General features: G+C 37.2%; 1 protein-coding gene across 3 annotated transcripts in view; it reads right to left on the bottom strand.

The window, feature by feature from the left end:
- The window catches only part of LOC119530640 (bromodomain and WD repeat-containing protein 1-like), a 146,824-nt gene that overhangs the window by 41,593 nt on the left and 91,343 nt on the right, over positions 1–13,888 (bottom strand). For all 3 annotated transcript variants that reach the window (XM_037831537.1, XM_037831534.1, XM_037831540.1), the window contains exons 22-25: positions 9,881–10,036; positions 9,540–9,660; positions 8,419–8,544; positions 2,247–2,319 (exon numbers count right to left, since the gene is read on the bottom strand). In XM_037831537.1, the coding sequence (XP_037687465.1) occupies positions 2,247–2,319; positions 8,419–8,544; positions 9,540–9,660; positions 9,881–10,036 (476 nt within the window). The remainder of the gene's footprint in view (positions 1–2,246; positions 2,320–8,418; positions 8,545–9,539; positions 9,661–9,880; positions 10,037–13,888) is intronic.

Raw genomic sequence — 13,888 nt, 5'->3', positions numbered from 1 at the left:
GCTCCACTTCTAATTCTCTTGCTATTTCTACCACATCTGTCTGTAGTTACTTCCTCTGCTGAATCCTGAACCCCTCAAAGCCAGCCAAGAGGGTTGGAATCAACTTCTTCCAAACTCCTGTGACTGTTGATATTTTGACCTCTTCCCATGAACTGTGAATGTTTTTAATGGCATCTAGAATGATGAATCCTTTCCAGAAGGTTTTCAGTTGACTTTGCCCAGATCCATCAGAGGAATCACTATCTATGGCAACTATAGCCTTACAAAAGGTACTTCTTATAAATAATAAGACTTCAAAGTCAAAATGATTCCTTGCTCCATAGACTGCAGAATGCATGTTTTGTTAGAAGGCCATGAAAAGAACTTCATTGTACATCTCTATCAGAGCTCTTGGATGACCAGGTGCATTGTCGATGAGCAATCATATTTTGAACGGAATCTTTTTACCTGGGCAGCAGGTCTTAACAGTGGGCTTTGGTAAACTCTGTCGTTCCATTTAGCACAGTAGATTTAGCATAATTCTATAGGGTCCTGGTATTTTCTCAATGGTAAACAAGCACTGGCTTCAACTTAAAGTCGCCAGCTGCATTACCCCTAACAAGAGTCCTTCTGTCCTTGGAAGCTTTGAAGTCAGGCACTGATGACCTCTCTCTAACTATGAAAAGTCCTACATTGCATCTTCTTCTGATATAAGGCTGTTTCATCTATACTGAAAATCTGTTGTTTACTGTACCCACCTTCATCAGTTATCTTAGCTAAATTTTCTGAATAACTTGCTACAGCTTCTTCATCAGGACTTGCTGCTTCTCCTTGCACTTTTATGTTATGAAGACGGCTTCTTTCCTTAAACGTGATTAACCAACTGCTAGATTCAAAATTTTCTTCTGCAGCTTCCTAACCTCTCTCAGCCTTCAAAGAATTGAAGACAGTTGGGGACTTACTCTGGATTAGGTTTTGGCTTACAGGAATGTTGTGGTTGGTTTGATCGCCTCTCCATACCCTAAAACATTCTCCGTATCAGCAATAAGACTATTTCACTTTCTTATCATTCATTTGTTCACTGGAGTAGCACTTTCATTTCCTTCAAGAACTTTTCCTTTGCATTTGCAACTTGGCTAACTGGTGCCAGAGCCTGGCTTTCAGCCTATCTTGACTTTTGACATGCCCTCCTCACTAAGCTTAATCATTTCTAGCAATCAATTTAAAGTGAGAGATGTGTAACTCTTCCTTTCACTTGAACACACAGTGGGTTATTAATTGGCCTGATTTCAATATTGTTGTGTCTCAGGGAACAGGGAGGTCCGAAGAAAGGGAGAGAGAGAGGGAAAAGGCCAATCAGTGGAGCAGCAGAACACACACAACATTTATCGATTAAGTTCCCTGTCTCATATAAGCATGGTTCATGGCACTACAAAACAATTATAAAAGTAACATCAAATATCAGTGATCAAAGATCACCATAATAGATACATGAAAGAGCTTAAATATTGCGAGAATTACCAAATTACGATACAGAGACACAAAGTGTACACGTGCTGTTGGAAAAATGGTGCTGATAGACTTGCTTTTGAAGCAGGGTTGCCACAAACCTTCAATTTATAAAAAAAAATGCATTATATGCAAAGCACGATACAGGGAAGTGCAATAAAAGGAGGTATGCCTGTATTAGCATAACCATTTATATTCCAATATAAATTAGCATGAAAACCAGTGAACTACAACAATAGTTTGCGTCAAAACTGACATTGTATTGTTTGTAAAGACTTATCATTCCTACAGTTCTGTACCACTGCCTGATTATGCAGGAAGGGTTGAAGTTACACAGCACCAGTGATATCTGCCCTGTACTTACACTTGTGTACCATCTTGAATGAAGGGCTTTAGAATACTTTTGAGTATGGTCAGTTCACTAATTTTTAATTATGATCAAACCCAGCACTCAGATACTGGTTTTACCAAAAAATCTCCAAGGTACTTTTCTAGCTAAAATTTAGAAAGAACACATTCCACATCAAAGATCATTTATATTTAGATACAATGTTTACTTGACAGCAATTATTGGCTAAAACATTACCTCATTTATCTCCATGATGATCTAAAGAAGATGTTTTTCTCAAATGTGTTTTTTCAGTTCAGTGAAATATAGCATGAACTGATACTAGAAAATCATCATTTTCTATTTCACTCATAATTTGTTAGTTAACATTTGGGATGAACCAAGATTATAAAATTCACAAACTTCATACCAAATCCTCTGCATTTTGCTCATCATTTTCGGATGTGTTAGAAAGTTCTGAGATATTTGTACAGTCTTGATTTCTGAAAAGAAATTTTTTCAAAAACAATATGCAGATTAGTGACTGTTTCAAAGGACTCAAAATACACATTCAAATATAAACAGTTCATCAACCTATGCATATCTAATTTCAAGAAAAAGAATACCAGGTTTTGGCCCTACACTCTGTGGAAATAAATTGACATTGAATTTTTTCTGTTAAGTACAAATGGAAATTAAACTAGTAATCCTAAAATAAGAAATGTATGACTTCAAATGAATGAATACATCGATGAGTTATCTTAACTATAAGTAACATTATCAACAATATAGTAACCACCAGGAAAATGACTGACTTGAGAAAAGAGACTAGAAGGACAAACAAAGTCAAAATCAGAGCAAATAATACTTTAAATTCCCTATGCACACAGGAAAAGTAAAAACATTAAAGTAGAGATATACAGGCATGAAAGAGATGACAATGGGTGTCATCTTTCTAAGGCAGAAAATAAGGTTCTGGGGAAGGGGTAGTTAAGTAAGAATCAGCCCAGGGGAGTGCCATGTAACTGGAAGAATTGGAACCAGTCATTTCCGAGTTTTTGCTAGATGCTGAAAATAATGGCACTGTTCAAAAAGTATTTTTACAATATGAGTCTCTCAAAGAATTTTTATAGCAATAGGAAAATGGCATTCAAGGTCATATGACAAAACTAGCTTTCAAGGAAACTGAAAACTAATTTATTCAAAGACACAAAGACTGTTCAGGAGAACAAATTAGGCTAGGACTTGGGTCTCAATTTTCAGGTCGTTTTTCATTTTACTATTCCAAATTCACTTTCCAATGCAAAAAAGTTTATGCAATATTTACAAGACTGCAAACGCTATCACCGAATACAATACAAAATAAGTTAAAAATCAACCTACTTGTTTTCACAGCGGCCATTCTAGTAGTGTGAAATGCTATCTCACTATGGTTTTCATTTGTATTTCCCTAATAGCTAGTGAAGTTGAGCATCTTTTCATGAACTGCTTTTTAGCCATCTGTATTTCATCTTTAGAAAATGTCTATTCATGTCTTTTGTCCGTTTTAAAAATGGGGTTCTTTACCTTTTGTTTTCAGAGTTGTAATGTTCCTTTATATATTCTGGGAATCAAACCCTTACCAAATATGTGGTTTCCAAATACTTTCTCCCATTGAGAAGGTTGCCTTTCTTACCTTTTTGACAAAGTCTCTTTTGAAGCACCAAAGGATTCAACTTTGAGTAGGTCCATTTATCTATTTTTTTCTTTCATTGCTTGTGCTTTGGGTATAAGGTCTAAGAAACCACCTCCCACCACAAAATCTTAAAGATACTTCCCTACATTTTCTTCTAGGCGTTTCATGTGATGATACTGTGAACTAGTGATTGTACACTTTTTTGGATGGACTATATGTTATGTGAATATATATCAATATAACTGCATTAAAAAACAAACAAACAAAAAAACCAGGAGTAAGAACCTAAGATGGCGGCTAGGTGAGACATGGCAAAAAAACACCTCCGTGAAAAAGTACTAAATAAAAGCCAGAAAGTGACCCAGAACACCAGTTCCAGCGATGTACCAGCCGGACAGGGTCTGCTAAATCCACAGGGACTGTGCATTTGGTGAAACCAGGAGTGTGCATTCTGAAACAAGTGAGTGAGCTGGCTGAAAGTCCAGCGGCCACGCTGCGGTGTGGGAAACCGTGGGTTGGCGTTTGGAGACAGACTAGTTCTTTTAAAAACAAAAAACAAAAAACAACCCAGGAGCGGCTGCAGTTACAACAGTGAGAACCACACAGTGAAGCACGGCAGGAGGGGTCTGTATCAACGTCTCAGTGTCTGGCGTGGAGGATAATCCACTGCTGACTGTCTCCGGGCCAGGGAGGCAGAGGGGAGCCAAACGGAGAAAGAAACCGTGCCCCTTCCGGCCATCTCCCCAGCGGGCTGGGGACACTATATGAGCTATAGCCAGAGCCGTGCCAGCAGTCCCAGTGTGATGGGGAGTGTTTCCTGCAGCACCACGCGCCACAGTATCGGCCATGGACAGTGGCCTTTACTGCACCCACAGCTAAGAGTCCCAGAGCTGAGAAGGTGGAGCTGTGTGAAAAGGGGGAAATTAACACACCCCATTCAACCATCTTTACAGCAGGCTGAGAATGCCCCAGCACAGCCCAGAGGCCCGGGGCTTCCCTGGAGGAACATGGCACAGCCTTCCCTCAGCAGAGATTCTGGAAGAGCACAGCTGAGAAGGGGGACCCGCTCGGAAATCCCAGGGACCCTAAGCCAATACCAAGGACTTGTGGGTCAGCGGCAGAGACAATCTGTGGCAAGATTGAAATGAAGGCATAGACTCTTGGAACAGCCTTAAATCTCCGGGATCAGCTGGGAGATTTGATTATTAAAGCTGCCCTGTCTCCCTAACTACCCAGACACATGCCCCCCCATTCAGAAGGACAGCACCAACAACACACCCAAACTGAGTGTACCAATTGCACCCCACAAGAAACAGATCCCCACACACCACAACGACAAAGTTGGGGAGAGCTGACTTGAGGGGAATAGGTGACTCGCGAACGCCATATGCTGGTTAGAGAAAGTGTACACCACCAAGCTGTAGATCTGAAAAATCAGAGATCGGTATTTTTTATATCCAGAAAGAACCCTATCAAGTAAAGCAAATGCCAAGGGGTCAAAAACAACAGAAAATCTTAAAGCATATGATAAAACCAGACAATATGGAGAACCCAAACCCAAACATCCAAATCAAAAGATCAGAAGAGACACAGTACTTGGCGCAGTTAATCAAAGAACTAAAGACAAACAACGAGAGCATGGCACAGGATATAAAGGACATCAAGAAGGCCCTAGAAGAGCATAAAGAAGACATTGCAAGAGTAAATAAAAAAATAAAAGATCTTATGGAAATAAAAGAAACTGTTGGCCAAATTAAAAAGACTCTGGATCCTCATAATACAAGATTAGAGGAAGCTGAACGACGACTCAGCATCCTCAAGGACCACAGAATGGAAAATGAAAGAACAAAAGAAAGAATGGAAAAAAGATCGAAGAAATCGAAAAGCATCTCAGGGATATGATAGATAAAATAAAACGTCCAAATTTAAGGTTCATTGGTGTCCCAGAAGGGGAAGAGAAGGGTAAAGACCTAGAAAGAGTATTCAAAGAAATTGTTGGGGAAAACTTCCCAAACCTTCTACACAATATAAATACACAAAGCATAAATGCCCAGCAAACTCCAAATAGAATAAATCCAAATAAACCCACTCCGAGACATATTCTGATCAGACTCTCAAATACTGAAGAGAAGGAGAAAGTTCTGAAAGCAGCAAGAAAAAAGCAATTCACCACATACAAAGGAAACAACATAAGACTAAGTAGTGACAACTCAGAGGCCACCATGGAGGCGAGAAGGCAGTGGCATGACGTATTTAAAATTCTGAGAGAATAAATTTTCCAACCAAGGATACTTTATCCAGCAAAACTCTCCTTCCAATTTGAGGGAGAGCTTAAATTTTTCACAAACAAACACTGAGAGATATTGCTAATTAAAGACCTGCCCTACTTCAGATACTAAAGGAAGCCCTACCAACAGAGAAACAAAGAAAGGAGAGATATAGAGAAATTTAACAGACATATAGAGAACATAACATCCCAAATCACGAGGATACACATTCTTCTACAGTGATCATGGATCTTTCTCCAGAATAGACTATATACTGGGACATAAAACAAGCCTCAATAAATTTAAAAAAAAAATTGAATTTATTCAAAGTACATTCTCTGACCACAATGGAATACAAATAGAAGTCAATAACCATCAGAGACTTAGAAAATTCACACACAACTGGAGGGTAAAAATGAGGGGGAGATGAAAACATTCCTGGATAATCAAAAGCTGAGGGACTTCACCACCAGTAGATCAGTCCTATAAGAAATGCTAAAGGGAACTGTGCAGGCTGAAAGGAAGGGACACTAAACAATTGACTGAAACCACATGAAGAAATAAAGATTTCCAGTAAAGATCACATGGTAAATATAAATACCAATACTACTGTATTTTTGATTTGTAACTCCACTATTTACTTCCTACAGGATCTAAAATACATCAACTGTAATGATAAATCAGTGGTTTTGGACTCAATGTAAAATATGTAATTTTTGACAAGAACTACATAAAGGTGGGGGAATGGAGGAGTATAGGAACATAGTTTACGTGTCCTATTGAAGTTAAGTTGGTATCAAAGAAAAACAAGATTGTTATAGATTTAAGAGGTTAAATTTAAGCCTCATGGTAAACACAAAGAAAGTATCAGAGAATATGAACATAGAGATGAAAAGTAGAGTATGGGTTAAGAAAAATGGGGAAAAGGGCAACAGGGAGTTAAGAAATGAGTGTAGGGTTTCTGTTAGGGGTGAAGGGAAATTTCTAGTCATGGATCCTGGGAAGGTGATAGCACTGCAACATTCTAAATATGATTAATCTCACTAATGGAATACTAGGGAGGGGTTGGAATGGGAAGATTTAGGCTGTATATATTTGAAAAATAAATAAATTAATTAAAAAGACAGTCTAAATAGATAATGACAATTAAAGGCCAAGAATAATCCTGGATGGGATCTGAGGATGGAGGAGAGGAGGCTCAAAGGGACACAGCTGGGATGTAAGGAAAAAAAAAAAAAGGAAATATAGAATGTAAGCTTTGTATCAATGTTGAATTTCCTGAACTTCTTAGCTGCACTTAATGGGATTGCATAAAAGAATGTTCTTGTTCATGGGAAAGTATATGTGAATTATACTGTTTGTTCAAGAATGTGTGCAGCTTACTCTCATATGTTCAGAAGACCGAGCAATAGATGATGGATGATAGATAGGGAGGGAGGGAGGGAAAGAAAGAAATGATGGTGTGACAGGATGTTAAAGTTGATGGATTGGGGTATCAGGGGAGGGGGGTCAGGGTATGCTGGAGTTCTGTGTATGGGGTTTATATTGTTTTTGCAACTGTTCCTGTAAGTTTGAATTTATTTCAAAATAAAATTATAAAAACAAAAACAAACAAACAAACAAAAAACCCAACAACTTATTCATGAGAATATATAAGACAAACCAAAATTAAGCATGCTTTACAAAATAAGTGAACTCTTCAAAAATGCTGAGGTCATGAAAGACAAGGGAAAACTGGGTAACAGATTGGAGGTAACCGAGAAAACACCGAATGCAATAAGGATTCCGCATTGTATTCTAAAACAGAAAGAGGGCAGTGTGTAAAAATGATGAAATCCAAGTAAGCCCCACACCTTTCTTCAATAGTTTTGTATTACCAAGGTGAATTAATGTTTTTGTAAACGTTTTTTAAAATATTTATGTAAAATTTAACATCGAGGGGATGCTAGATGAATAGCATACAGCAAATTTTCTGTAGTATAAAATTACCTACAAATTTTTCAAAAGTACAAAAACTACACTGTTTATAGTGGTTTGAAACTATATGTACTCCAGAAAAACATGTTCTTAAATTTAATCCATTCCTATGGGTGTGGACCCATTGTAAGTAGGAACTTCTGATGAGGTTACTTCAGTTAAGGTGCGTCCTGACTCAAACAAATGGGTCCTAATTCTCCTTATAAAGGAAACCTTTATAAGAGAATTAAATTCAGGCAGAGAGAAAGCCACAGAGAGAGCACCCAGAAGCTGAAAATCAACAAAGCCCAGAGGACAAGGGAGAGACCAGGAGATGCTGCCATGTGCCTTGCACGTGACATGCTAAGGACCCCAGAACACCGCAGTCTTCAGGGAGACGGCATTGCTTGATGACACCTTCACTTAGAGTATCTTTTAGCCTCAAAACTATAAGCAAATAGATTCCCATTGTTCAAACCAGACCCATTTCCTGGTATTTCCTTGAGAAGCCTAGGAAACGAAAACACTGTTCAATTCCTCATTCTTTTACTGAAATTATCAGAGTATAAAAAGAAATGTCATTCAGGATAATACATAAAAGGGTATAACTCAAAGAGTAGAAATAAAAAGTGGATTGTTCTAGGAGCACACAATATGTGAACCAAGGCACTTTATCACAACATCTACAACATGAGGCCACTTACTTGATAAATTTTAAAAGTTGGTCAGTTATCTTCTTAGCTGATCTTGCGATTACACTCTCAGGTTCATTAAATGTTCTGGCATTATGTTCTATATATCTGACTTCCCAAATTAATGCAGACAATCTCCTTCAAAATAAAGCAAGAAATTTAGAGCTTACAAAGGGAGAAATCATGTAAAAAAAAAAAAAAAGGCAAGTTTTTCTTAGTAGGTTCCAGCATAATATATTAATTAATTATTAAATGCAAAGTTACAATCAAAAATCTTCTAATGCTGTCAACATGATTATAATCAACAATTGATCATAATCATAAGCAAACTTATACTGGACACTGAACTGCCAAAAATACATTTAAAGACCAAAAATCTAACAGATCACTTTATCACATACAGAAAACCAACACAGCAACTATTCCTTTTCATAATGCCTACAGGTACCTGTTGAAGGTGCTGAAACTCAATGAAGAACATATGTTAAAATAGTATCAATCCTAAGAGATTCAATCTTACTTATAATAAATAGGGAAAGCGGTTTATGATTTTGATGCACATTCCTATGCTTGACTACAGAGATATATATGGTGAAGTCTATATTTTGAAATGGTAACTTCTCAAATTTAATTATAAAAAATAAAATACCAAAAAATGCTTTAAAAAACTTCATTGAGAAAAGAAACTTTTATAGTTACCAGTACTCAAGAACCCAGAGATAAAAGTCGATGCTTCTGGGGGATTAATCATTCAAAAGCCAGGACCCAATTATTAACTAAGCTAAACTTTATAAGAAGTTAAACAGGAATGTTAGCAAACAAAAAAATAAAATTAACCTCTTACTACTTAACATAATTTGTAAGAAAAACAGATTAATAAAGATTGAGAATTGAGATAGGATATTTCATGTTTTGCCTGGTTCTACCTATACCTTCCCATAGGCATCTACCAGTGTCTTATACTCAAGCCAAACAATTACTGTAATAAAAGAACAGAATGAAATGGAAAATAACTCTAATCAACCCTTTCCCTAGCCAACAGCATAATCAACCACTGCTACCTCTTCTCTAGGTTTCCTTCAGTTGACAGGACCAAATATTTTTGTAAACTGTTTTCAAAGGTTTCTACTAACCTGTAAAATCGATTAACAAGCCTCAATCGAATTGTGTAAAGGTCAGTTGGATAAGCTACTACAGTACAGTACTTTGGGTATGTACATAGATCAACCGGACCTGCAAATGCAGCTGCTATATCTGTTAAGGCAGAAAAGTTTTCATCAATAAATTAATGACCTATAGAATGATATTACTCTATAAATCACTGATAAAACAGTTACACTAAACATTAAAGGCTAAACCAAAAAATGACAAACAGAAATTGTAATAAAAAACACAGCCATAATTATATTACTATTTTTAAATGCTCTTATAGAAAAAAAATTAAATATGAAACTTTTCACTCTAAAAAACTTACCGAGATTCAAAAGCTGATCAATGCCACTGATAATTCGTTCACATTCTTCATCTCTTGATTTCTGACCCCATTCACCATCTTGGGGTTTGTAGAGTAATTTCTCTAGTTCATCTGAAGTAACAGATATACTAGCTCCTAATTCTTCAGGTGGATTAACTGTAAATTCCATCAAAAAAGAAAGATGAAAAAACAAAAAATCAAACCATGAAATGAGTATATACTATATTTAAAACTCCTAAGTGAGGTTAAATACACAGCCAATAACAAATAAAATATGTAACTCTTTTACAACTATCAATTCAGATTACCAAATTGCTTAAATTCAGGTACCAACACACCCTGCATGTCTCCCCTAATAAAATTAACAATAGGGTTACCATCATCACATATACAATTTGTCTCGTCTGAGTCAAACTTAACCCAGAAGCTTCTGAACAAACCACTAATCTGACCACAATAAAATTTAAGAGCTTATGTATAGCCCAAAATTGATTTTAAAAAGTCAAGACAAATTAGATAATATAATCTCAACATGATAAATGAAGTTTCCTTCATTTAAAGAAGCTAAAATGAAACAGGGAAGACTTAAAACAAAAAAATACAAGAAAAATAAGCAGAAAATCTGACAAAACAATTCAAAGACAAATACTAAGTCAAAAAATACACCAGAGAAAAGATTTATTCTCATTAATAAATATAGGCAAATTTTCCCCAGCTGTCTCTTTTTCCCCCTCAGATTAAAAAAATGATAATATCCAATGTTCTAAATGTATAGACACAATATTTGTCATATTAAGTTAGTAGGATTATAAATTGGTACAAGTTTTTTGGAGAAAAATTTAGAAGCATCAAAATGCATAAAGCACATATCCCTTTGCCTAAGTTCACAGCCAGGAATTGTTCCCATAGTTATACAAGTGTAGCAAGATATGTAAAGGGTGTTCCCAGTGGCAGTGTTTTAAGACAAAAAGAAAAAATAAAATAAACTAATAAAAAGTAAATAAACCTCCATGGGAAGGGACTCAGTTAACTAAGTATCTTTAACCAAGAATGAGATATTATGTACAGTGAAGAAAGCTATATTTAAGGTACTTTTCCACTTAGTATATAAATGCAATAGTATTATGATACCAGTTATGTGAACCAAAAAAAAAAGGATCTACAGAGGTATACTGCTATTTTTATACTTTTTCTGAAAGTAATCCTAAGAAAGCAAACACTGGGCATATTACATATGTGTGGGTGGAAAGGGGTAATTTTATTGTAATTTTATCCTTCCCTATATTTAAGCTTTCTTAAAAGGAATATATATATGTATATACATATATATAAAAATATATAAAAACCTGTACTTTATTACACAGCTATTTAAAATTAAACATAAAATGCTTTTGGGAAAACCAATCACAAATTAGTGCTAAATTTCTTAAAGTACATAAAAGTTATTTAATGATGCTACCACTATCTTCAAAACTAATTCTACAAAATAAATGGTTCGGGGAAATAAACTAGCAAATGAAAGAGTACTAAAGTAGTATGAGAAACCAAATAGAACAAAGTAATAAATCATGACTATTTTAAAAAGCCACTATTTCAGACTAAAAAGAAGTAGTATGCAGACTTTTGGGAAAATGGCAGATTAGGAGATGCAGAGCAAACTTCCTCAGTGAACAAGTCTAGATAAATGGCAGAAAGCACTGAAGAAAAGCAGTTGACAGGGTGCCACCAGCCAAACAGGGACCTTTACACCACATAGTGAGAACTTAAAAGGAGAGGCAGAGGGACTGCACTTGAAAGGATGGGGTTTGTTCAGCCAGGACCGTCACCAGGGACTTATGGCTGGAACCGGTCACCGAGCATGGCAGAGAGGAACTTCAACCCCCCGTGAAACCATTTCAGAAGCTGGCTGGGGAGATAACATTTCACAGTCCCACCACTAAGAGCTTCCATGGGAGAACTTGGGGTTCGGCAGTCTTGTGGTAACCACACTCACTCTTCCTCCAAGGAAACCCCACAGTGTGCACAGCTGAGAGACAAGGGGGCCGCACTGAAGTGTCAGAAGCCCCTCCCCAGCCCCAGAAGCTTGCAGGCAGACAGCAACTGTGCTGCATTTGAGCTGCAGGGTGAGACGCGCAGCCCTTGGAACTGCTGGACCCACGGTGCCCTAAAGAGGACTTGATGCCAAGCTTTGCAGGGCCCACCCACATCCACAGGGCAGGCAGTCCCAGTGTACACAGAACTGGTGCTCCAATTGGATTTTCATCCAGTTTGAACCCCACCTAGTGCACAGATGAAGTTGGGGGAGAGCTGGCTGGAAAGTAAGAGGCAGCTCAAGGCACCATCTGTGCACTAGGCAGGAAAGGGCACTGAGCCAAACTGTAGCTCTGTCAAATTATACATAAATGTTCAAATAATTCTACATATCCAAAAACAACCTTATCAGGATAAGAAAATGCCCGAGGCTACAACAGAAAATCATAAAACACATGAAGAAATCAGAAGATATGGACAAGACAAATGAACAAATTAAACAGTTGGAAGAGACACAAAATTTGGAGCAATTAATTAAAGAAGTACACACAAATCTCCAAAACAAGTTTAACGAAATGGCTAAAGATATAAAGGACATCAAGAAGACCCTAGAGGAGCATAAAGAAGAATTTGAAAGAGTAAATTTTAAAATAGCAGATCTTATGGAAATAAAAAATACTGCTGATAAAACTAAAAAAATATTAGAGAAACACAACAGCAGATCTGAAGAGGCAGAAGAAAGAATAAGTGACTAGAGGGCAAGGCAACTGAATAGAAACACAGAAAAGAACAAATGGTGGAAAAAAAAAACAAAAAATTTGAACTGGATCTCAGGGAAATGATGGACAACACGAAGAGCACAAATGTAAGAATCACTGCCGTCCCAGAATAAGAAGGGAAAAGGGATTGGGAGGGTGTTTCAAGACACAGGTGGGGAAAACTTCCCAAACCTTCTAAATGACATAATTATGCAAATCAAAGATGCCCAACAAACTCCAAATAGAATAAATCCAAATAGACCCACACCTGATCAGACTGTCAAATGCTGGAGAAGGAAGAAACTCCTGAAGGTGGCAAGAGAGAAGTGATTCACCACATACAAGGGAAACAACATAAGAATTACTACTGACTGCTCATAAGACTAAGTACTGACTGCTCATCGGGCAACCTGCAGGCTAGAAGGCAGTGGTATGACATATTTAAGATTCTGAAAGACAAAAATTGCCAGCCAAGAATTCTTTTTCCAACAAAGGTCTGCATAAAAATTGAGGGAGAGTTTACAGTTTTCACAAATAGATACTGAGAAAATTTGCTAACGAGAACTGCTCTGCAAGAGATACTAAAGGGAGCTCTGCCAGCTAAGGAAAAAAGAAAGGAGAGAGAGGTATGGAGAAGAGCACAGAACTGAAGAGTTATTGGTAAGGATAATTTAAAGGAAAAAAAGAGAGGAGGAAAAATAGATTAGACAACTAAAAAACAAACAATAAGATGGTTGGTTCAAGAACTCCCTTCACAGTAATAACTCTGAATGTGAATGGATTAAATTACCCAATGAAAAGATACAGACTGGTAGAATGGATTAAAAAGTATGACCCAGACACCATGAGCAACATCAACATGGTGATGGAAACAGCTATAGAAAACTTCTCTCCAAAGACTGAATGAAAAAAAGGACAACTCTGAAATGCCTGAAACTGTGGAGAAGGATATAGACTGGAGAAAGACATTACAAATACCAAATTGAAGAAAGAGAAGAAACAGCAGCAGGAGTCTTCAGTCGCGGCCCAACAGGTTATCTACCCTCCCCCTTACTCAGTCTCAGTGTGGGAAAGGCACAGAATCAACAGACAGGACCACTCCCACCACGGACACAGACTAAAATCTCTCACAGCACTGAAACATACCCCACCGTTTGAAATCACAGGGGACAGGGAAGGACATCACAAGGAACAGGTCAGGGAGGGACAAAGAGATGAG

Source organism: Choloepus didactylus, chromosome 1, assembly GCF_015220235.1.
Source record: "Choloepus didactylus isolate mChoDid1 chromosome 1, mChoDid1.pri, whole genome shotgun sequence".
Taxonomy (NCBI): Eukaryota; Metazoa; Chordata; class Mammalia; order Pilosa; family Megalonychidae; genus Choloepus; species Choloepus didactylus.
The sequence above is the reverse complement of the archived record's forward strand: the minus strand, read 5'-3'. Positions and strand labels throughout refer to the sequence as shown.